Below are 24,999 nucleotides of genomic sequence, written 5' to 3'. Positions count from 1 at the left end.
CCAGGCCAAATCACTGCTACTGGTTTGGCCAAACCGGGCCAAACCAGGAGCACACAACCAGGCAAACAGAAGTTGAAATAAAGTTGGGGATGAACGTGTAGGTGTAGGGTTAAGGTTCTGACCTAGAAACCAGGAGAATTCTAATCCTGCCTTAGGCATGGAAGTCTGGGCCAGTCACCTTCTCTGAGCCCAGTCCACTTCCCAGGGTTATTGTTGTGGGGAAAACAGGAGGAAGCAGTGTTAAGTATATCACGGCCTTTAGTCACTTATCAATTAATAAAGGCAGGATAAAAATATGTGTGCATACAAGCAATTTCCCCATTTTTGGTTTTCCATGTAGTGGGATGAGAGGATTTTTTTTTTTTTACTGCAGTGTTTGCAGCAACTTAGAACAAGCCAATGATCCTGGATTTTGGCATTTCAAGGGTGGCAGATATGAAGACAGATGGGAATAATCTTAATTGGCTTAGCAGGAATTGGAGTGGAAACAATGGTAGCTTAGAAACCCTCTTTGTGGCTGCTTTTATGTCCAAATCAGGAAATACTGTCGGTTAACAAAAGCAGGCAGCATTCTGCTCAAATCATAATTTAATTTATAGTCTGCTAAATTTGCTAAACCTAACCTCACTGTGGCTAATGCGCCATGTGAAATACACCGGAGTGAAATTCAATTTACTTCATGAATTGCACAAAATAGTTAAACTGATACAGGGTTTAAATTGGAATGATACAGGTGGAAAAGACTAGCTAGTTATGCAGATGCAGGTTACATGTGAGACAAACGACAAATTTGTTAACTGTAATGTATTTTTAAAAATCCAGTGTCTTTGTTGAGAAACAAAGTTTGAGAAACTTGTTGATGTATTCAGCATGTCTTGCTCAATCGTGGACTATACTGGTAAAGTTTCTTTTTTTCAAAAAATGGTTTATTTTGTGATGGAATATCCTAGGGGCTTAAATTGTTCAGACACCACTTCATCCTTGTTTTGAAACCTAATATCAAATTTGTGTGTTTTCCAAATAGCGTTGATTCCTGGTGATTGCCTATAGTTGTATTAGTAAGATTACAGAAGCCCTTATTTGTTTCCTAGGGCTAAGAGAGACTGACTCAACATCGTCCAGCTGGCTTTGTGCCTAAAATGGGATTAGAACTCCCAGTCTCCGGGTTTCTAGCCAGGTGTCTTTAACCACTGCCACTTGTGGATTTCAACTCCCATAATTTTCCAGTCAGCTATTCGGAATGGCTGGCTGGAGAATTCTGGGAATTGAAGTGCATAAGTCTTAAAATTGTACAACCTTGACAATTTTTAGACTTGTGGACTTCAACTCCCAGACTTCCCTAGCCAGCCATGCCAAATTGCTGATTGGGAAATTCTGGGAATCGAACTCCACAGCTCTTAAAGTTTCCAAAGATGGACATTCCTACTGACTAAACCAAACTGGCTCTCTTCATAGCAAACTAGTGTCCATTAATTATTTTGCACCAAGTTTACTGTTTTCCCTACATAGAATCCAGCAGGGCACTGTTGGCAAATGGCATGTGCCACATAGGATGATGCTCCTCTGAATTCTATGTAGGACAATGTGGCACTTTCTATGCCTTTATTTATTCTATTTGTTGCAAATGAAAACTGGTACTAATCTTGGGGATTGACCCTATTTGTATTGTTTCTGTATTAATATTATTGCTTTCTGTCCACTTTTTACTTATCATTTTACTTATTTTAGACCTACAACCATTTATCTGAGGTTTACAATGGAATAGAAAGAAGTGTCTTATGACCGTTTTCACAGTTACATCCATTGCAGCATCCTAGTGTCACATGATCAAAATTCAAAATGGCAACTGGCATGTATTTATTATGGTTGCAGTGTCCAAGGGTTATGTAATTATCTTTTGCGACCTTTTAACAAGCAAATTAATGGGGAAGCCAGATTCACTTCACAACCGTGTTACTAACTTAACTGCAGTGATTCACTGAATATCTGTGACAAGAAAAGTGGTAGAATGGGGCAAAAGTCACAAACTGTCTTGTTTAGCAATGGCAATTTTGGGCTCAATTGTGGTCGTAATTCGAGGATTTACCTGTACACCTACATAGTCTTTCCTGTCCTAAGGGCTGTAATAAAGGTTCTGTCTGTTAATAGAACACACCTCTAATATTATATCATTAAATTGATTCACACTGGCATGATGATTGTCAGGGTATATTTATTTTATCTACATTGTACATAGCATCATAGCAACAAAAAAACCCTAACAAATTAGCAATAGGAATACATGCCAAAGTACTGAAAACACACAATAGCTACAATACACTGCAGTAAACCAGGATCACAAATATCCATCGCCAGCTTCAATGTGTAGATTCTCTAATGACTGCATCACACACACACACTGGGTTTACACACTACACAACGATCAGTGGGAAGTTGTGGCCTAGGACCCGGATACCTGCGAGATCGTCTTCTGCCACATACCTCCCAACGACCGGTAAGATCGCACAGGGTGGGCCTTCTCCGGATGCCGTCAACCAGACAATGTCGGCTGGCAACCACCCGGGGGAGGGCCTTCTCTGTAGCTGCTCCGACCCTATGGAATGAACTGCCCCCAGAGATCCGGACCCTACCCACTCTCATGGCCTTCCGAAAGGCTATTAAGAGCTGGCTATTCCAGCAGGCCCCGGGCTGTTGACCTCATGACTGAGGTCCAGCCCGGATTAGACTGGGTGTATGTTGTGGGTTTTTTTAATCTATGTCTCTTTGTTTTAACTTTCCTATTTTTAAATGTATTTGTTGTAAGCCGCCCGGAGTCCTTCGGGATTGGGCGGCCTATAAATTAATTAAATCTAAATCTAAATCTAAGTTAACTGTTGCGTAAAACCAACCTGTATGTCTAGTTTAGTCTTTCAGGGACTATAGGCATAAGCAGGTCAATATGTCCCTCCGAAAGAAGTAAAGCAATCCCAGGCGTTCTCTTCATCCAAAATTAAAGCTCCTTAGCCTAGAGACCTATCTAGTGCACGCGCTTGCGTCGCGTTTGCTTTCCAACAGGGAGCGCTGCAGGTTTTCCGCACCACAGAAGGAAACCGCGCTTGAGTACCGCTGGAGTACGGCGCGTTGGGGAGGAAGCGGGAGGGGGAGAGAGGGGGTGGGGTGGAGAGAGAATTGTAACGCAGGCGCATTGCGGTCTTCCCTCTCGCGAGGCTTGAGCCGCAGCTTCTCGCGCGCTTTGCAAGATGGCGGCTTTCCGAGAGTGGTTCACATTGTGCAGCTTGCCCGGGACTCCCCCTCAGGCGCCGCTGGGATTGGAACCGGACGAGGACCGGGTGCTGGTCACGGATCGAGGCCGGACGGTAACGCTGTATAAGGTAAAGGCAAAGCCACTGGGGCAAGGCGAGAGGGCCGATGCCGGCGGTCCTGGGGTTCTGCGGCGAGGGAGGGACGGGGTCGCACAAGGGCTGCTGGAAAGGCGAGCGTGGCGCGGAAATCCTGGCGGCGGCGTTAGCAGCAGCAGCAGCAGAGAGAGGATTTTCGGTGTCTCTTCGCGGCCCGGATGCGACGTGTGCGCCCCTTTTAACGTGGCCGAGGGAGCCCGCCCGGGCTCTTCGTGCGCAGCCTCGTGCTTGGGAAGCAGCGTCCCAGTTATGTGACCCTGCAGGGGCGATGCGGGTTTGGTGTCCGGTCCCCGTGGAATACCCGAAACCGAATCTGTTGCGACCTTTTTAAATCTGTACTTACCACTTATCGTCCTGTAGAGGGTATTTCTCCTCTCTGCTTTGAAGATTTCTCGGGATGCCTCCTTGGCTTGTTCCCACGTGAAATGACAACTTGAAGCCGCTTCTGTTGGACTGGGGATTCTGGGCACCGAAGTCCTGGGCTTGGGGAAGGCGACAGTTGCGGTCTGTGACAATTCACCATGGCCAACTTGCCATGGCCAACTCGCTGCAAGACAACTGACCAAGGCCATCTCGCCTCAGGACAACTCGGTGTGGGACAAGAGTTACACTAATGTCAAAGAAATGGTGAAATAGAATCATGAAAGAAAGGAGGGACAGAATGAAATGTGAATGACAAACATTAAAATATTTTTTATTTATTTTAAATCATTAAATAGAATTGTTAAATTGACCCATAGTGAGATGTCCCACAGCGAGTTGGCTGTGATGAGTTGACCATGGTGAGTTGGCTGTGGCAAGTGGTCCCATTTTCCACTACAGGTAGTTCTCAACTTACAACAGTTCATTTAGTGACCAAAGTTACCACAGCACTGACGAGTGATTATGACCGTTGCAGCATCCCCGTATTCACTTGATTTACATTTGAATTCTTCATAACTGGTTTATATTTATGACAGTTGCCATGTCACATAGTCATGTGATCCTCTTTTACGACCTTCTGACAAGCAAAGTCAGAAAAAAGCCAGATTCACTTCACAACCGGGTTACTGATTTAACAAAAGTCGTAAAATGAGGCAAAATTCACTTAACAAATTTCTCACTTACCAACATAAACTCTGGCTCAATTGTGATAACAAGTAGAGGACTATTTGTATTCTGCATACAGGCACACAGATGCATACCATTTATTCTAATTTTTAAATTTTTAAAGGATGTTTTAGCATTGTTTTTAACCAATATTAAAAGGCTTTGCAGCTTCAAACGATCAAAATTTGGACACTTGGCACCTGGCATGTATTTAAAACGCTTGCAGTGTCCCAAGGTCATCATCATTTGTGACCAGATTTACTTAACAACTGGGTTACTAACTTAATAAATGCCATGATTCACTTAACAGTTGTGATGAGAAAAATTGTAAAATGGGGCAAAACTCACTTAATTGTCTTGCTCAGAAGTGGAAATTTTGGGCTCAATTGTGGTTGTAAGTTGAAGAGTACCTGTATGGCCTTTGCTTTCTTTAATCTGGTTCTTGAAATATTGTTTTCTTCAATTAGACCAGAGATTCATGCAATGGGCCTTTGTAAAAACGTCAGAAAATGGTATTGAAATGCATAAAATACACAAGCAAAGATTGTAATATGAAAAAACTACTTATACTCAAATATAATTCTAATAATTTTAGATAGTGGGATTTACTGAGGCTCACATTTTGGGGCTTATTTTGCCTACATTCATGCAAACTAAAGTTGTCAATGAATGCAACTGGGCATATACTAACCAAACAATCTAGCCTGGATACTAGAAGTCTCCAAGATACTTGCAAATTGATATCCTTAAGAGATACAGCTCTTAAATAGTTTAACAATTAAATTCTATAAGGAATTAAAAAGTAAAATGAAAGTTAGCATTAGTTATGTATCTGAATTGTGGAATAATTTTGAAATACCCATTTTGAACACAGTCGGGTCCAGATATTATGTAAAATAAAATATATCTTATGATTCTTACAATTTAAAAATTAATCCATATTTCATTTTTATTAAATGTTTCAAAATATTGATTTTTTTCGTAGTAGCTCCAAATCATGTACTTGAACTCAGAATCATGTGATATTTTATTCTGGTTTCCTTAATTACTGCTGTGTTACTGAGCAGCCCATTTTATTTGGATCTTTCTTTTTTTTTCAAGGTATCTGATCAAAAACCACTGGGTTGCTGGTCAGTCAAACAAGGGCAAACAATTTCATGTCCAGCCACATGGAACTATGAAACAGAAGAATTCATTCTTGTTCATGATGACAAGGTATGATATCTAATCCATATGATTGTGGGCATAAACCAATTTTATCAGTGTTTTATTGAACCATATCAGAAGTTAATGATAGGTTTTATTTAAAGTTTGTTTCCATTTTCTAGTACTTTCCCTTTCTAGGAAAGATGAAAAGAGAAAAGGAAATGCCTATGTAAATAAATATGTTGTGACATTGCATGCTGTGGGTATGCTTAAAGTGTCGTCTATGTTTCCATTGAGTTGATATTTTATTCCTTAGTAAGGTGAAGTTGAAATCCTAGATAAGAAACAAAATGTTTATGGGAATGAGTTCTCTTGTCTAGGAAGTCAGTAGAAGAACGAAAAGCAAAACTGCATCTTTATCTCTTTGCCTGTCTTTCATGCGTTTAATTCATGTATGTATTGGATGCCGCTCCAGAATATATAGGCAACATGGTGACTCAATGATTAAAGATGCTGGACTTGTCAGCTGGAAAACCAGCAGCCCAAATTTGAGACCCAAGCACCACGCGATGGGGTGAACTCCCATCCTGCTGACCTGGCAGTTCGAAAGCATGCAAATGCGAGTAGATAAATAGGTAACCCTTTGGTGGGAAAGTAACAGTGCTTCGTGATGTCATTCTGGCCATGTGACTGCAGAAATGTCTTCAGGCAACGCTGGTTCAATGGCATTGAAACAGAGAGGAGCACCACCCTCTATAGTTGGCAATGACTGGCAGAGTAAAGTCCATGGGGACTCCTTTATTTTTACCAGGGTATATGTGGATATATTTCAGTTCTTCAGCCAAGTACTTTTGTGTGCCATTAAAATCAAATACTTCAAGATTGATAATCTTAAATATATCTCAAAAGCATTTGATTTTCTCCAAGCTTCATGAGGGATAGTTAGCAAACACTTCATTGTGATCTTTTTAAAATGGTAATTCTGTAAATTTTAAAAGGTTTTACAGATCTGGAAAGAAGATGATACTGACTTGGATAAAGTTTTTAAAGCCACAGTAAGTACTGATAATATATTTTAAAGTAATTGTTTCGTGCAGCTGAACCCTGAATTCAACAAAAGATTCTAGTAAAGGAAGTTGTGGATTTTTGCTTGCAATGATTATTTTTAGTTATATTTTTCCTTCAGTTCAAAACCTGCTGTGGAGAAAAGCTGTTCATATTATGCAGAATTGTGTAGAGAATTGCAGAGTTATCGGGAATCAGTAAAATGACAATTTTTCTTTCTCCTCTCCCTCCCTTTGCTGGTCCATGACCATAAAACTGGTTTATTTTTTTACACATCACAGTGGGATGTCCTTCATCAAAACAGGGACCTAAAGACCAGATTAAATAAAGAAGCGGATCAGTTCAATTGAGTAGGATCCTTTTGCCAGTGAAGATTCTTTCTATCTTTCTATCCTTCCTTCCGTCCGTCCTTCCTTCCTTCCTTCCTTCCTTCCTTTCTTCTTTCAAATCATAATCAGATTTGTTTTCCTGAAACAAGAAAATATTTCCATTTTGGAAAAGTGAATGAAGAGCAAGTGACATGAATCTTGTGCAGATTCACTTATCTAGAGAATTGGAATGAAACTTATTACCCTGCTCATTAGGAGCATAAGATTATTGAAGCTGGATGAAGAAAAATTATCATTTAGAATAAATATTTATTTTGACAATAAATATTTCATTTGTAGCCATACGTATATATGAGTATATGTCTCATTTCATTTTTTTAAAAATTATCTTTCAGCTATCATCAGATGTATATCGGATACATTCATTACCACACACTGAGCCCTTAGTTCTGTTCAAGGGTGGAGCTGTTAAAAATTTGGATGCTTTGCTAGCAGATCCAAAACAAGAAGTTGAAAATGTTATTTCTAATGAAGTTATTAGGTGAGTGCCATTCCCTGTAGTAGCTTTAAAATTCAAAATGTAAGTAGTGATCCTGATATTTCATCATTTTGAATCCCTCCAAAGAAGGAATTGAGATTCTTTCCTTGCTTGAATGTAATCACAGAAGATTCCTCTTCTTTCTGCTAAATCCCCATGATATTACCTTATCTTGACCCCAATAACATACAATGCTAGGTAGTTGCAATAATGTCCGATACTTTATTTGATTGCATTTTCCCCTATAGCGATAACCATGTATTTTATTTTTAGGTGGAGCAATGCTTTAATTGGAGTTGAAAAGAGAGTTATTTTATTTATTACTGAGCAGGTGAGTGTTATAGATAGTTGTAGTCAAATGATAGATACTTTATGAATTTGGCAAGGCTGCTGTTTCTAGTAAGATAATAGCTGTATGTTCCATTCTTGATGTATTGTTTTATTATTGATGTATCTTTCATTTATATCAGTGCAGTAAGTGTTGTGACAGAGTTCCCAGTCCTGAACATATAAAAATGTTCAGCTCTATTTCTCATTATCAACAGATACTGACTTTCTGAAGGCTGAGTAGTATTAATTTAATCACCAGAGACATATTTGAGAACTTTGTTTTATTTCTTTATTTTTATTGCATTTATATCCTGCTGCAGTCAGATGACTCTTGGAAGTTTTATGAGGACTAAAGATTTGATCAAATGTTCAGATAATCTATAATAATCAAGTGTTTCTTCATTTTTAAAAAATTCAATGTCAGTGTTACAGATCTGATCAACTGACCTCTCTGGAAATATTAATGTGCACTAGATAATTAATGGAATATTTTTTAACAATATAGTGAAGCAGTCTTCAAATGTAGAAAAGCTATTTTCTGTTATTGAGCACCGTAATTTACCAGATTGAATTTTTAAGAAATTATTCTGCTAAAATACCATATTTATGAACCAGGCCTTGTCTTGGGTGGAAGAGGATAGAATTTTTCTGTTTGGTTCATCTTCCTGATTCTTACAGATACAAAGATAAAAGAAACTTTGCAGCTAGTTCTTGACTGATGTCCACTTGTTTGGCAACCCCTCAAAATTACGATGATACTGGGGGAAAAATTGACTTACAACTAGTTGATCATTTAACAACCATTGCAGTTAACTGCAGTCACATGATCACTATTTGTAACCTCCCAGCTGGCTTCCGACAAGCAAAGTTGATGGGGGAAGCCAGATTTGCTTAACAGTCACATGATTGCTTAACTACCATGGTGATTCCCTTAAGATCTGTGACCAAAAAAAAGTAATAGGATCAATGTTCCCTCTAATTTTTTTTCAGTGTGTGCGGAAAAGTCTAGTGTTTGAGCGGCACATTATCATGCCTGAGCACCCGAAATTTTTTTTAGCCATAATTGCCTTCAGAGCAGATGTTGGGATGGGGGGCAAGGAGGAAAAGGGTCCCCTCCCTCTCCCTCACACCCCCAGGAAGGGAAGGAAGGGGGAGGGAAAGGAAAGGAAATGGGAAAGAAGGAAAGGAAAGGAAATGGGAAAGAAGGAAAGAATGAAGGGAAGGAAAGGGAAAAGAAAAAAAGAAAAGGAAATAAGGAAAGGAAAAGAGAAAGGAAAGGAAATGGAAAAGAAGGAAAGGAAATGGAAAAGAAGGAAGGAAAAAAGGAAAGGAAAAATGAAAGGAAATGGAAAAGAAAGAAAGGGAAAGGAAAATAGAAGGACAGAAAAGGAAATGGAAAAGTGGAATGGATTGGTACTGCTCAAAAATCAAGTCTCAAGATCTCGTGGACCCCTTTGGCTCAGGCAGTCCAACTCCACGCTGCTTTCCTCTCTCCGCAAAGCGAAGGCATCGCAGAAAGACTGCCGAGCCCAGAACGGGACTTCAGATGACGCAATGCCTGAGAAACCCCGGATGTGCAGAGAAACACAGGGTACAACCCGCGAATCGCATTTTCCCAGGAACCGACGAAGCCCCAGAGGACCAATGGAAATTCTCCCTTCTGCAGCGTCATCGGTCTCCGGGCAGTCTTCCTTGATTTCACCAATCACCAGATGGAGAAGAGTTCGGTGCAGAGAGAGAAGGGAGAGAGGGGGGATATTTTCAGTCATATTTTAAGACATTAAAAAACTGTGGGGCAGTTTGAAACTTCTGCGCGGTGTTTTCTTGTTACGTGCGTGGCTACGCAGCCACACAGTGTAGAGGGAACATTGAATAGGATCAGGCATGACGTATTTAACAATTACTTTGCTTAGCAATGGAAGTTCCAATCCCAATAATAGTCATTGGTCAAGGACTACCTATACATTGTTTAGACTGTTTTTCTTTGACACTGCTTTTTTTATAATGACTATTGGCATGTGTTTCCCATTGGATTATCATTTCTGTTATTTAATTGGGGTTTCAGTTACTTTGGGTATGTGATGTAAACTATTATCTTCCTTTTGTGATACTTTATCGAGATAGATGTGGATATTTTAAAAAGCCTTTATTTTCAGGATGGGAATTACTTCATATATGTGCAGCATTGCAATCCATATACCCTTCAGAAGTTTAAATTTGAACAAGGAGTTGGGTCATCTACTCCATTGAGTTTTGCGGCATATTTGAAAAACAAAGTTATCACACTCTTTTGCTTGTGTGAGTATAACTGTATTTTCCAATTTTGTTTTTAAAGCAGAGTCCCAGTTTAATATATCATAGACAATGTTACTTTAGATACCAAAAAAAGCCCTGAGTGTGTGCTTTGTGTATTCTTTCTGCTTTACCAGTCAGTAGTTATAAATGGTCTTATTTTCTGTTACAGTCACATAAGCATATAAAATGCATTTAGTTCTGAACACTATGATTAGATTTACACATGATGCTAAACATTATTTTAGTAGTCTTGGGCCTTTGGGGAAGTCATAATGGTCTGGTTCACACATAACATTAAACATAAACTATGGTTTACAAATTACACCAGCAGAATTCCCATATACCAAGCAAGAAAGAAGATATCATAGTGCATGATATGGATCAATATTACAAGACAATAGTATTTATTTTACTTTTAATTGCTGCTTTAGATATTAAATATTTAAAGCTGCTTTAGAATCTCTGGGAGGAGGTATGTAAATGTTTGGCCAGCTATAGGGTTACTATAGGGTTTTACCATGAAACACATGGCAGGGAAATACATTTTTTCAGCTCTTGGAAGTAATCTGGGAAGTGGCATACATATTATTTTTAATTCTTTGATTATAATTTCTTAGCTTAGGCTTGTGTAGTGTATACATGCACTATATACTGTAGGTCACTCATAGCAGAGGGAAGAAAAGGGATGGCTATACCAACGGACGAAGTTCATAGATCTGTATTAAGTGTCAGTTCTAGTTTTCATATTATTGTAAATCAAGATGTGACTTGATTTTGTACACAGATTCCAATGGCTGTGTGTATAAGATTCTGGTGCCGCTACAAGAGAGTAAAACAGCAGAAACACAGATTTTACCAAAATCAATTCTACTCAGACTCAGTGTGGGTGGAAATATTCTTAAAGGAACTTCAATTGTGATTCTTGATGAAGACCATATTGCTGTAACAGGAGGCCTGGATTCCTCAGAAAGTAATGTCAAAGGTAAACCATTGAACAATTGGACTAAAATAACTTAGCTTAAGAATTGGATCAAAACAAAAGGAAAACATCCAAGAGACATTTGGAAAAGCATTAACAATAAGGACCTCAAGTTACATTGTTTGCAACACAAAATGTAGAATTAAAAAATAATGGAACCTGATTGGAACTTACTGATAATCGTCAACAATGAAGGAAGTCAGGGAAGATTCTATAAGGTGGTAGAAAAAGAGATATGGATTATTTTGATCTGATAACTCATGTTTAATGAGACACTGATTCCATAAAACATTATTTGAATATTGTTTTCTTTCCAATGCTCTAGTGTAGACCTGGGCATTTTGCAGTCCACAACCACATCTGGCCCCTGGGCAATCTGAGTTGCCCACACTAGTGGAGAGGGGCCATAGTGTCAGCAACAGCAGGGATGGTGGTGCAGCATCTTGGGGGAAGTGGGCAGGGCATCAGCCATCCACACTAGTCTCTGTTTCTCATGTGGCCTCTGGGGAAATTGATTGCCCCTCTCTGCCCTATTGAAATGAGACACTTGATTATTAATAGCATTCAACAAGAATGATCTGATGTGTTAATTACTTTGGGGACACGGTTTATTGCCAGAATACTTTTAATTAGTTTCCAAGTGACATTTTATAAATGAGAACTATGCATATGTAAATCGCACACAGTTTGATAAATTTTGTCTTTCCTCTTGGTAGACTGCTTTTCAATATGGAATATTAAGTTTCAAACTCTGGAAGCATCAAAAGATTTGCCACAAGGAACAACAGGACAAGTAAGCTGAGACCAGTTACTTGATTTTAACATATCTATAGCAATTCTGTCATAATAGAAATCCATGCTTATTATTAAGAAGACATGGTTTAAGTCAGTGTTTTAAATTTTTCCCATTTTGCCAATAAATATATTAAGCCATTAGCATAAGTGAATCTCAAGCCTAGGTGCGCCTTTTTCTTATTTTGCTAATAGAGTTTTAGTTTTAGTTTTTAGTTTTATTAAACATTTATAGGCCGCCCTTTTCCCTGAGGGGACTCAGGGCGGCTTACAATAATAGGGGAGGGGAGTGCAGGACAAAACACAAAAAGAAAATGTGAGTAAAAATAATTAGCGGTAAAAACACAACATTCATTCAACATTCGGGAGGGGCGAGAGTAAAGTCTTATCCCCAGGCCTGACGGGATAACCAGATCTTGAGGGCTGTGCGGAAGGCCTGGACGGTGGTGAGGGTGCGAATCTCCACGGGGAGATTGTTCCATAGCGTCGGAGACGCTATTCTCATAGCGTAGAGCAGTGGTCCCCAACCCCCGGTCCGCGGACCGGTGCCGGGCCGTGGAGTACCTGGCACCGGGCCGCGCAGCGGCCGGGGGCCATGCAACGGCCGACTCTTCACTCATGCAGTGCCGTCGCCGGAGGGGGGGAGCTGCGCGGAAGCACAGGAGCAAGTGAGGCGAGGAGGAAGAATCCCCCGCTACTACACCACCCCCTCCCCCTCCCCGAGTCAGCCATCCCCTCAGTGAACGCCTCCGCCTCTTTCTCCTTTCTCGCCTCAGTCGGCTCGCCTGGAAGCGAGGCGAGGAGGGGGCGGACCATGCGCTGGAAGCGGAGCCCTTGGAGGCCGCTCTCTTCTTTTTCCCGCCCAGCCTTAGCTTGTGAGAAGGAACGGCGGGAGAGGTAGAGAGAGAGAGAGAGAGAGAGAACGTCGGGCAGCCGAGGGCGGGGGGGGGTCTTTTGAGGGGAGATGGGGGGTGCGCGATTTTGGCACCAGATTCAGGCCGCCGCTGCCGCTATTGCAGCGCACGGTGGAAAAGCGGCTGTCTTGCCCACCCCTTCCCTGCCTCCCGCCCGCTCCAGTTGACGCAGCCAGGGGTGGGGGCTCGGTGCCTGAAGTCTCTTGCCTCTCTTCCAAAATTTCGCCAACGGGCATCGGTGAAGCGCGCTCTTTCTCTTCCTCACAAAACACATTTCCTTTCCCCCCACGCGTAGTTATTGGCGATATGGACTCTTGGAGGCTGCGCTCCCGGGTCGCATTTCCTTTTTGCAGCCCACGAGAATGCTTGGTTCTGAGCCTCAAAAAACGAGAGTTCTCTTAAGGCTGCAAAAAAGGAATATACTTTGGTCCTTGAAGCGCTTTTCCTGTTATTTGGACATTATATATATACGTACGTACATACGTACGGTATGTATATATGCATGTATGTATGTATGTATGTGTATATATATATATATATATATGTATGTATATATATATATGTCTGTAGTCCATAATATAGTGATGATTTAAAAAAAAATTAGTTGAGCACATGGAATCTTTTTTCTTTTAGTATATTTTGGAGGTGGGGGCCCACTTTGTTATTTAAGATAGTATCTCCTTTTATATATGGTAGTGAAGATACCTAATACTCCCACCCCCTATTTCCCCCACGACAACCTTGTGAGGTGGGGGGGCTTAGATAGAGTGAATGAGCTTAATACTGTATTCTTTTTACATTGCTATCCTCTGGCTTATTTAATTTTGCCCTTGCTCTTTTTATCTTTGACCTTGATTAATTCAGCTGTTTATTCCTTAAAATCTACATACAAAATGGAAGGTGGGATATGATTCAGGTGTTGAATTGGGAAGGTGGATTTAAAAAGTATGTTTGTATTCCCCCATTTTCGCCCCCCCACCCCTGCGCGCGCTCAGCGGGCCACGGTAAAATTATCAAAGGCTGACTGGTCCGCGGCGATAAAAAGGTTGGGGACCACTGGCGTAGAGAATAGAACAGCACAGCATACTTTATTTGGCTAAGTATGGTTAGGCACAGAAATAATTTGTCTCCAGTGCAGAAGCTCTCAGTATACAACAGAGTAATAATCTTATTGATACCAATAAGAGAAGGTAGTAGAAAAGATGAGAAGGATAATAGTAGTACAGCCATATTGCATGGGTAAAATATACATAAGACAGTATTGTGGGAATTAGGTGTTCAGCACAGTGATGACACAAGGGGAAAAAACTGTCCGTGTCTAGTTGTTTTGGCATACAGTGTCCTGTAGCAGCATCTCGTGGGGAGGAAATGAAACAGTTTACATCCATATATTTGGAAGTGCTTATTTCTGCATTCTATTTTCTTTATCATTTGGATTCAGAATTGTTATTAAGTTTTGACTTTGAATGCACTGGATTATAAAACACATTTAGAATATGAAAGGATAGGATAGAATAGAATAGAATAACCGAGTTGGAAGGGACTTTGGAGGTCTTCTAGTCCAGTGTTTTTCAACCACTGTGCCGCGGCACACTAGTGTGCCGTGACATAGTGTAAGGTGTGCCGTGGGAAAAACACTTTATATATAGTCAATATAGGCACAGAGTTAAATTTTTTTAACATTTTCTAATGGTGGTGTGCCTCGTGATTTTTTTCATGAAAAAAGTGTGCCTTTGCACAAAAGAGGTTGAAAAACACTGTTCTAGTCCAACCCCCTGCTTAGGCAGGAAACCCTACACCGCTTCAGACAAATGGTTATCCAACATCTTCTTAGTTCTGAGTTGCTTTTCTCTTTGATTAGTTTCCATCCATTGCTTCTTGTTCTACCCTCAGGTGCTTTGGAGAACAGTTTGACTCCCTCTTCTTTGTGATAGCCCCTAAGATATTGGAGCTCTGCTATCATCTCCCCTAGCCCTCTTTTCATAAGACTAGACATATCCAGTTCCAGAAGCTGTTCTTCATGTTTTAGCCTCCAGTCCCGTAATCATCTTTGTTGCTCTTCTCTGCATTGTTTCTAGAGTCTCCACATCTTTTTTACATTGTGGTGATCAAAACTGAATGCAGTATTCCAAGTATGGTCTTAACAAGGCATTATGAAGTGATATTAACACTGTTTATGCAGCCTAGCATTGTGTTGGCTTTTTTGGCAGCACTATTTGCCTCACTTAGAAAAAAAAATTATCCGTTTGCTGCACTAAATCAGATGTTTTATATATAAAACTCAAGGTGTGTTAACCCACAACAATGCTTCCAAAGTCAATCAGTTGCCCAGAAGACAGAGGGAAACACATTATACATTAGTTTTGCCAAGGGTTATCCTATCAGAAACCTCTGTGTCCCATGTGGGTTACAAAATCATAGCTGTGACCTTTCAAATGTTTTAGCAAAATACAATTTTTAATTTGATTGATGAGGGAAATAGTTTAATATATGGGGAATTAGCACATTTAATATATTTAATTCAGTAACTGTTAATTGAAAATAAATTAAATCAGCTTTCACTTTGCCATGGCTTCATCATTTTTTAGAGAGTGCTGCTATCAGGATTCCATTCAAAATCAAATACAGCTTGATAAAGGTTGTTTATCCCATGTGAATATAGCTGTTATGTAATGTAACAAAGCGGTGAATTTCATTATTTTATAAAGTGAAATTTGACGGGTTAGACCAAGCATCGTCCCAACTCAGCTTTTCAGATTATTTTTGCTAACTAATAGGCAAAATGAGCAATAAAAGGATGACTATGAAGGGTAATTCCCTGAGCAGACAAAGAATTAAGCCTTACTTGAATGAGTCAAGGATGACTGAGACACTTGGCATTGAAGAAAGATATGAGTGGTGGAGGAAAAAATTAAAAAATAATTACAATTAATATAAGGACAATGTAAACTGAAAAGCAAGGACCTGGGTTTCATTCAGCATAATGCTCTTAAATTAGATCTGTTAAACTATTAATTCACATATCATCTACGTGTGTTGGGGTTAAAATGGAGAAGGGATCTCAATCAGTGGTCTTTTTACAGGAATCATACATCAGATAAGATTTTAAAAGATTTTTTTGGTGGGAGGGCCTAGCAAGTCAAAAGGGTAGCCATTTTATTTAAAACCAATACAGATTTTTGGTGATAACAGTATAACATTTCCCTCCCTCCCTCCATGTATGTATGTATGTATGTATGTATGTATGTATGTATGTTTGTATATATATATGTATGTATGTATGTCAAATTCACATAACCACCGTATTACTAATTTAAGAATTGCAGTTATTCACTTAACAAATTTGAGAAAAGTTGTAAAATGGGACAAAATTCACTTAACAAATTTCTTACTTAGCCACATAAATTCCTGGCTCAATTGTGGAAAGTCGAGGACTACCCGTAGTAACTTTTAGGACAGGTTGTAAATCATTTTTCCCAAGACCATTCTAACTTTAAATCATCATTAAACAATTTATAAATTGTGGACTAATGATATTTGGGGTATTAAGCATCAATTAACAAAACTTATTTATTTGCTCCAATAATTTTGGGCTTTAATTTGAATGTTAAAATCCAATTTATTTAATTCTAATTTGCTACATAATTCCAAATAAAATGTTTGCCCCAGAATGTGGGCAATCTTTTTCCCCCAAAGTGACAGCTTTATGATTGTTGACTATAAAATGGGACACCATGAAGGCAATTACAAGAAGAATGTTTTTAAATCAAGTAAGCAGAGTTTATCAGAAATCTACGATGATGAATGTATTGCATTCCAAAATTAAGTATTTGTGGATAGGTTATAATAAAGCCTACTGTATTAGTATCTACAGATATTTTTGGAAAGTGATAAGAACAACTCCTACATAATATTAGCCAAAAGATTTTGTGAAATAAAATCCTAGAGCAACAGAACACCAATATTGGAAGGAGCTGGCCTAACTAATGGGTTCCATAGATGTTTCTGGTACAGAAACAGTAATGTCAGGTACAAGCAACCAGAGCCGCCCATGAAGAACTATAAGCAATTTTATTGTTCTCTATCCAAGTTACAAGAATCTCCCCTGGGAAGGACCAGCTAAAACTTATGGTCTTGATCTTATGGGAGATCAAGCTTATGCAACTGTGCAAAGATTCCAAGCTGGGTCCCTGCTTGATTCCTCCATCCAGTCTTGCTGGCAGTTTCCCAACACAAAATAGGATAAAAACCTAAAAGGACACATTATAAGACAAAGCTTGATAAAAGTATGCACCTCTATAAGGAAAATAGTAAATCCAAATATATCACTATTAGCTTCTCACTAAATGGTTTTCATGTTGGAAATAATTACAGTAAGAAAAGTGTAAATTGCATATCCAAAAGTGGTCCACTCAGACCCATGAATAAATTAAAGACGAAGTAAAGATTACTGGGCAAAGGCTGGAATGTACCATGGCTGACATATCTAGAAGTTGCTGGAAGAATGAAATCTGGCCTCAAAAAGGAAAAAATGTTCAATACTAAAAAATTAAAAGAAGCATATCTAAGCCTCAGGAACAAGGAAAATGGATAGTTCCATTTTCAAATTACATTATTTTGGAGGCAAGTCATTTTGGACAATTATCTTCATAATTTGAATATTCAGCAAGGCAATGGATACAGCTACAAAATATGTAGAAGGCAGAGCCATAAGCCATTTTTTCCTACTTTAAAAATATTTTTAAAATTGTATAATATAATATGTCAAAAAAAGCTACATTTTGGGTCTGGAAAAAAAGACATGCAACTTTGATAATGGGCATCTCCCTCCTAAGCCTTTTATTGATACTTTATATCCAGGATCCTGTCATTAGGACAGGTAAAAATCGAAGCCTTAAATCCCAGTTTCAATAGAGTAAGATACTACTGCGGTAATAAGAGACCAGGTAATAATGAAGAGATTGAGTTGCAGATAGCTTTCCCTCTCTCCTGGCTAACATAGCTCCATCCATGTATGATGCCATACACTAAACAAACAAACATAGCTCCAATGTAAATCCTTTCTGATTAAAATGAAATTAATGCATTTAGATGATTTACAAAAAAACATTTTTATTTGCTCCTCTATCCACAGTAGAGATTAAACAAATAATGTTAAAATTGGCAAGTTGCAAAACACCAGGCAAGATGGGTTCCTTTTCTAGTGTATAAAATATAGAGGTCGCATTTTGTTATTTAATTTCTTCTGAAAAGTTAATCATTAATTACTCTCTCCAACCCAAAGGCACCTTCAATTATTATAAAAAAGATAAAAGTTGAAAGTCTATATATTCACTAACTATTTCTGCCTAATATATAAAAACTATGTGTATTTCTTTATTTCAGTGTTGGGCTTATAATGATAAGCTATTCATAATACACGGCAGAGAATTAGAAGTAATCCTATACAAGTGCAAAACATCCTCTTTGGCTGCTGCAGTTGGAAAAAGCAAGGATACATATGTTTCTGGTAGGAATTTGACTGCAATATTTTTCAATTATAGCAATAGCAGTAGCACTTATGTACAGCACCCTCTGAACAGTTAAAAACAGTTAAAACCAAAAGAATTTATATTATGCTTTGCTTATTAGTATAAGGCATAGTTGAGTAGTGTGGTGGCCTAGAGGTGAAGATGCTCACCTCCCATTCAGAAGGTTGAGAGTTCAATCCTAGGTAGCAACAAATGTTCCTTTATCAGGGTACAAGGAAAAGATATCTGCTGTGAATGCCGCATAGGCATCAAGAAAGGCATTTGAGCCATAAACCCTCAGCTCCATTTAGTCTCCCTGACTTCACCCCAATAAAAGGGATTACAGGGTCATAAAGAGGGGAAAAATTAGAAGGCCTAGTTCTCAGGCTTTTTAGTACTAAAGCTATAATGACTTCCTCCAAGTTCTAAGAATGCAATTAATAAAACTGGTGACAATTTTCCTGCTTATTTCTTAAATATAACCAACTGTAATATTTATTAGTCAATTAATTGAAAATTCTGAATTGATTTTAAAATGCCCCAATAAAACGGTTTCTTAATGATTGAAGTTCATCTGTGTTTATGGTTCTTTAAATGATAAGGAAAGGGAGCTACTAACCAGCTTACAACTTAAAGGGGAGGAGAAATTTGCACTGTGGAAGAAGAGAACAGGCAAATATGAGGAAGTTCATGCAGGACTTTGAAGCTGTGGGAAGCCAGCATTAAAAAAAAAGGACTGGAAAAGCTTTAAAAATGTTTCAGAAGAGGTATTCTAGAATATGTGGGAGTGCAGCACCTTTTTAAAAGTACCCACATCATTTTTTAAAGGACACACAGAACCCTGAAGGAAATTGCATGTTTAGTTTTTAGGACCAAGGTCTATTTCTTGCTGCTTATATTTCTTTTAACACTGCAGTATTATTTCTACTAAGAATCAGGGGAAAGAATCCAATTAAATAATCCAGGTAATCTTCTATAAGGTGAAAGAATATCTAATTGAATATTTTCTGAATGACAAAATGCAGGATCTTTAGAACTGGATGACAGAAATTTTGTCATCACAGGATCCTAAATAAAAACTTTTTGAAACATATGATCAAAATGTATATTTTCTTGTACATTTTTGAGTCAGAAGATGAACAAATTGCCAGGAACCTGGCTGTTTGCGTTGGGGGTGGGGGTGGAAAGAAACATAACAAGAAATATTTTGCATTCTTTGAACTAAAATTCTTTTCCAGAAATGAAAACTCTGCCTGTTGATTGGAATAGGCTTCAGGAAGATGGCATAATCTGTGCCGAACCTGATAAAGCTGCTAAAGATGAATCTAAGAGGCCGGTATGTTTATTTTGATGTGATTATTTTTAATTGCCCTTCCTATGTGTATAATACAATTTCTTATATATATTCAGCCCAGTATAGATTATTAATATTCTGATTTTGCTGAATGATAACAAGGTCTCATGAAGTTGCATGGCCCTTAAATTGAATGGTTGAATTAATACTAAAGTAATATGGCATTATGTAATTGCTTTTTTTCAACCTTTTTGATTTCTGAAAGGTTTTTCTTCAGATGACTTGAAACAAAATTAATCAGTTATGCTCCCTAAACTTGATGTGAAAAATTATGACCAGTCAAACCTTAATTTCCATGTAGGCTAAGCCTGGTAATTAACTTCTATGATGTACATACTCATTAACTCTATATTTTCAGACCAAAATATTTTATACTACTACCTTAATATTACTTTACCGATCACTGCATAGTGGAATCCATAATTAATAGCCATCCGCTTAACCCTAAAAATTCTCAACTGCTTTTGTTAATTGTCCAGGTTTGTGTAAACAGTGGTGGATGATGTGATTGTGTTTTCCCCACAAAGGGCCAGTGTGCCACCTTGTGGATGGACAGGAAAGCATAAATTTTAATGGAATTAATGTGAGCTAGCATATTTCCATTTGTGTGTTTTTATCAGTATCAAGAAAGATGAGTGCTCAGGCATGGCTAGCTGTTGCTTGGGTTAGTGATTATGGAGAATTAGCTTGAAAATGGAAGAAAAGAAAAATCTTGAGTTGATTTTTCTCCCTTGTGATGTTCTGAGATACAAAATTTATGAGAACAGAGCACTCTCTTTCTCTTACTTAAATGCAACTTCTTTCTCCAGGAATGTGCCCTTGATCTTACCTTGCATATGTTGAGTATACTAGCATTTAAAAGGTTCAAAATGTGTGCATGTATATATCATTTGCCTTTATAGTAACATGTATTTCAACATTTTAAAAATGTATACAGTAGAAAATGGAATGCAATTAACTAATTAATTATATCTCATAGCATTATTTCTGAGGCTATTTATTTCCAACCTAGAGCATGAGTGTGTGTTATATGTGTGTTTGTATTGTTGTAGGAGAAGCATGTGACAATTACCAGGTAAATTAAGGAATATGTGACATTATTATGGTTGGTTGCATAATCAGCTGGCTGTTTAGATTGGAGCTGGTACTTGTATTCATCTATTGAGTCCTCCCTAAGGATCTGGGATGGGCAGATGTTGTGAGTTGATGTTAAATGTTTCATTGCATTGATGTAAGCTGTTCCAAGTAAACTACCTTTTGCAATTTACTGATGGTGATTTTGTGCAAGTGGTGCTCCAGATGTTTGAGATTGCACCCAGGGCAAATCCACTATAAGTATTGTCTTCATTTTCTTTTTCCATAGTTGTTCTACTTCTATTTGTAAGTCTTTGTATTTTGTGATTCTCTCCATTTTTTTCTCTTCTGCTGTGCTGTCACTTCCACTGTCTAAACTTTTTTGTCTTTCTTTTCGACAGTTGTTAAGTCTGAGGTGTTAACGCAGCAGGTATCAGTGTGTTTGAATTCTAAGGTCTCAGGGCACCTTAGGTTCTTCATTTTCTAACATGTTTTCCCCAAAATACAACATGTCCTGATAATAAGGCCATGCCACATTTTTCGGGTGGGCAAAAATGTAAGTCCTCCCCCGAAAATAAGCATTCTGGACAACCTCCCCCCCCCTTTCTGGCCAGGCAAAGTGCCACTCATCGACGTAGTGGTATCCCGAAGGCGCCAAGCCACAGGAATGGGGTGGGAGGGCAAAGGATCGCGTTGCTTGGCACCTTCAGGATACCACTAGGTCAGTGAGTGGTACTTTGCCCAGCTGGAGAGGGGAGTTGCCGGGCAGTTGCTCTCTTGCAAGCGGGCCCCTGAAGAGCCGGGCACAGCGTCAGGGTCGAATGGCTGGGTTGCGCTGTTGCAGCAGCCGAGCAACCGCCCAGCAAACCCCCTTTCTAGCTGGGCACAGTGCCATTCACTGACCTAGGGGTATCGCCAGGCCGCATAAGCCACCCTCCAGCTCCCACGGCTTGGTGCCTTCGGAATGCCCCTAGGTCAGTGAATGGTGCTTTGCATGGCTGAAGAGGGCGGTTGCGTGAGTGGCTTTTCCACTCCCCGCTCGTGCGCCTCCCAGCCTCACAATGCCCTTGCTTAACTCTCCCTGAAGAACCAGGGCATCTCTGGTGTCGTCACTGCCCGGCTTTTTCTGCGGCTTCCAAAGCACGGAGGTAGAATGCCGAGTCTTCTAAAAGTTGCCAATCTGGGAATACGCTCTATGGTTGTACATTCTGGGAATACGCTCTGCTGGCAGCCAGTTCACAATCATAGAGCGTACTCCCAGAGCGGCCGCTGCCTGAAGATTCAGCTGTGGATCTCCGGAGTTTGGAAGCCAGAGAATAGGTTATGGTCAGAGCGCCGCGGCAGCAGCACCCTGGCCCTGCAGGGAGAGCTGGACCAGGGCATGGTGAGGCTGGGAGGCACACGAGCTGGGGACGGAACAGGCACTCGCGCAACCTCCCTTTCCAGCCGGGCAGAGCGCAATGCACTGACCTAAGGGTATCACGAATGCGTCAAGCCGCGTAAGCTAGGGGGGAGGGCAGAGCACCACGCAGATTAGTGCCTCTTGGGATATTACTGGGTCCGTGAGTGGCTCTCTGCCCGGCTAGAAAGGGGGGTTGCCGGGTGGCGGCTCATGAGCATGGTTACCTCATGGCTGGTATGTTGCCCTACTGCGACAGCGCAACAGAGCTGTTTGCCCTGAGGCTGTTCCTGGCTCCTGTTCCGGGCGCCCGCTTGCATGAGGGCAGCCACCCGACAACCTCAAAACAATAAGGCCCAATCCATATTTTGGGGGTCAAAAGAAAATAAGACCCTGTCTTATTTTTGGGGAAAGATGGTATTACTTTCTCTATTTTGTGGTCCCACCAATTCTTGCCTGCAAGCCAGTTATATTTCTTGCAGATATTCCAATGCATCGTTGTATTACTGTTGTTATATGATAAGGCTTTTGGCTCATCTAAGTATTTCTTGAGTCTTTTCTTGCCCTTTTTTCAACCTCCATCATATTTGGGGGGGGGGGGGCGTATTTCAGAAGCTGCAGAGAAAAATTCTTGCAGCCAGCATGTTTGTGTTTAAAGGAGTATTAAAGTCACCCAACTTTAAAAGTGTCCCCAGCATGTTTTTAGGAAAAGCCTTCCATAGACTTTGATGGAAGTTTCTTTTCCCCTTCTTTAACAGCAGTAGAAGTTGTCATTTTGGAACCAATCAGCACATGGCAGTTCTTGATGGGATCACTAGGGGGCTCCCATCAATAGAAAGAAATAGCTGGATCATCTTTGAACAAGTGGAAAAGCTGTTCTCTCTTAATGCACCTCTGAAGCAGTTGCCATCAGCCCTCACACAAGTCTCTAATGTGGTTGCTAACCCAGGCTTTCTAGCCTTGATTCTCAGAACACCATTTCTTTTTTTCAAAACACAAAATGTATTAACTGAGCTGAGATATTCACATAAGATTCATAATCTTACAATGCAATTTTAATATGGTTTGTCACACAGCCAGATAGTCAGACTAGTGAGTCTTTCCCAAGGATCTGGGATAAGCAAATGTGGATATTTGATGATGTTACAGATACATTACTGCAGGATGTAAGCTGTTCCGAGTAAAGCTGCCTGTAGCAATTGACGGATGGTGACTTTGCCAGTGCCAGAGCACCCAAGGCACCTATTACTATTGCTTTCTTTTGCCACAGTTCTTCTATTTCTATAATATTTATATTATTTAGTTCATCTCAAGTCAGCCAGAAGTTCATATTGGATTTGGTATTTTTATCCACCTATCAAGTCCTTCCCAAAGACCTGGGACAGGCAAATGCTGATTAATTAATTATAGTGTAATAATACATAATATTCACATAATGTTGAAGATTTCTTCAGATTTTAACTTGTGTCCCTCAAACAATCCAGTAAGCAACATTTACTGATCTAATCCTAACCGGGAAGTTGTGAGGAAAGCGATGTTTTTGTTTTTTTGTGATTTTGACTCATTTTATAGTCCATGTACATTGTTTTCTTAGCATGATTTTTGGAAGTGGTTTGCTGTAGCCATCTCCCTAGGGTTGAGAGAGAGTGATTATCCCTAAGTCATCCAGGTAGCTTTATTCCTAAGGCAGCACTAAAACTCATACAAAACTCGAGTTATGACCATTTGTCAGCAACTGTTCAGAGTTATGACCATGTTTAACAAGGGACTTATGATTGGTTCTCAAACTTTCCACTGTTGCACAGCCCCCAAGGTTACACAACTGCCAACCAGCTCTCATTTAAGAATGACTGCAGTGTCCTGTTATTATAAAATTGCCATTTGCAATCTTTCCTGCCAGTCTGCCACTAGCCAGATCATTGGGGAAGCATGTAGGTAAGGTTGTGCACTTAGATAAATCTCCCCCTCCTCAGCCTGGCTTTACACACATGACACCCTCCTTTCCCCCCTTCACTCACTTATACACAGATCATCCTCCTTCATTCACACTCACAAACAAACATCCTTTCCAGGCCTCTTTGCTTTCTCATGCACTCACATCCTCTTTCCCTGGCCTTCCTGCATTTGCACTACACCCTAGCACCTCACTTTCTCAACTTCTGCATGACTTGTCCTGCACATCTCAGGGCCTAATTTTGGTTTGATGTATTAGAGGCATCCAAACTACAGCCAGTTCTATTAACAATTTCAGCATAATCTAACCAAGGCCAGCGGTGGCATCATATTTCTTCCTATTACACAGTTTGTTTTGCATCCATTCTGGAGCGTGAGTTTTTGTGGTATAGAAGGGACTCTTTTAAATGTATTTGTTAACATTTGTAGTGGGTAAAATCACTGCTGACATATGTGTTAAGAATGCCTGTATCAACCTTGAAGTGAGCCTGGCTGAAGCCAGCTTGGATGCTTCAGGTGATTGTCACACAACAGTGAGAGGGAAATAAATTATTAGATGGGATTTTGTAGCCAAAACAAAGTTTTCCTGTGGGAACTCAGGACATTCTCACAGGTGGCTGGCCAGAGGAGGAGCAAGTAACCAAGCGACTGGCCAGCATTTGGCTTGGACAGCTTGGAGGAACGGGACAACTTTTACTTTTAATCAGGTGGGAAATTTCAGAGTCGGCTTTCACCAGTTGTGCCAATATGATGTAGCCAATAAACTGTTCTTTGAGGAACTCATTTGCCTCAGAGTTCTGTTTTCTTTGGATGCATTACTTAGAATGCTGACAA

The 24,999-nt window shown here is 39.7% G+C and overlaps 1 protein-coding gene across 1 annotated transcript in view; it reads left to right on the top strand.

Annotated features, from left to right (window-relative positions):
* The first annotated feature begins 3,192 nt into the window (after positions 1 to 3,192).
* Positions 3,193 to 24,999, top strand: part of NOL11 (nucleolar protein 11) — a 29,538-nt gene continuing 7,731 nt past the window's right edge. The window contains exons 1-10 of the mRNA XM_032210269.1: positions 3,193 to 3,371; positions 5,589 to 5,702; positions 6,632 to 6,688; positions 7,423 to 7,568; positions 7,839 to 7,896; positions 10,052 to 10,193; positions 10,975 to 11,172; positions 11,886 to 11,962; positions 18,261 to 18,384; positions 19,624 to 19,721. Of these exons, the coding sequence (XP_032066160.1) occupies positions 3,240 to 3,371; positions 5,589 to 5,702; positions 6,632 to 6,688; positions 7,423 to 7,568; positions 7,839 to 7,896; positions 10,052 to 10,193; positions 10,975 to 11,172; positions 11,886 to 11,962; positions 18,261 to 18,384; positions 19,624 to 19,721 (1,146 nt within the window). The 5' untranslated portion in view covers positions 3,193 to 3,239. The remainder of the gene's footprint in view (positions 3,372 to 5,588; positions 5,703 to 6,631; positions 6,689 to 7,422; positions 7,569 to 7,838; positions 7,897 to 10,051; positions 10,194 to 10,974; positions 11,173 to 11,885; positions 11,963 to 18,260; positions 18,385 to 19,623; positions 19,722 to 24,999) is intronic.

The sequence above is a fragment of the Thamnophis elegans genome, chromosome 2, assembly GCF_009769535.1.
Source record: "Thamnophis elegans isolate rThaEle1 chromosome 2, rThaEle1.pri, whole genome shotgun sequence".
NCBI classification, from domain to species: domain Eukaryota; kingdom Metazoa; phylum Chordata; class Lepidosauria; order Squamata; family Colubridae; genus Thamnophis; species Thamnophis elegans.
The sequence above is the reverse complement of the archived record's forward strand: the minus strand, read 5'-3'. Positions and strand labels throughout refer to the sequence as shown.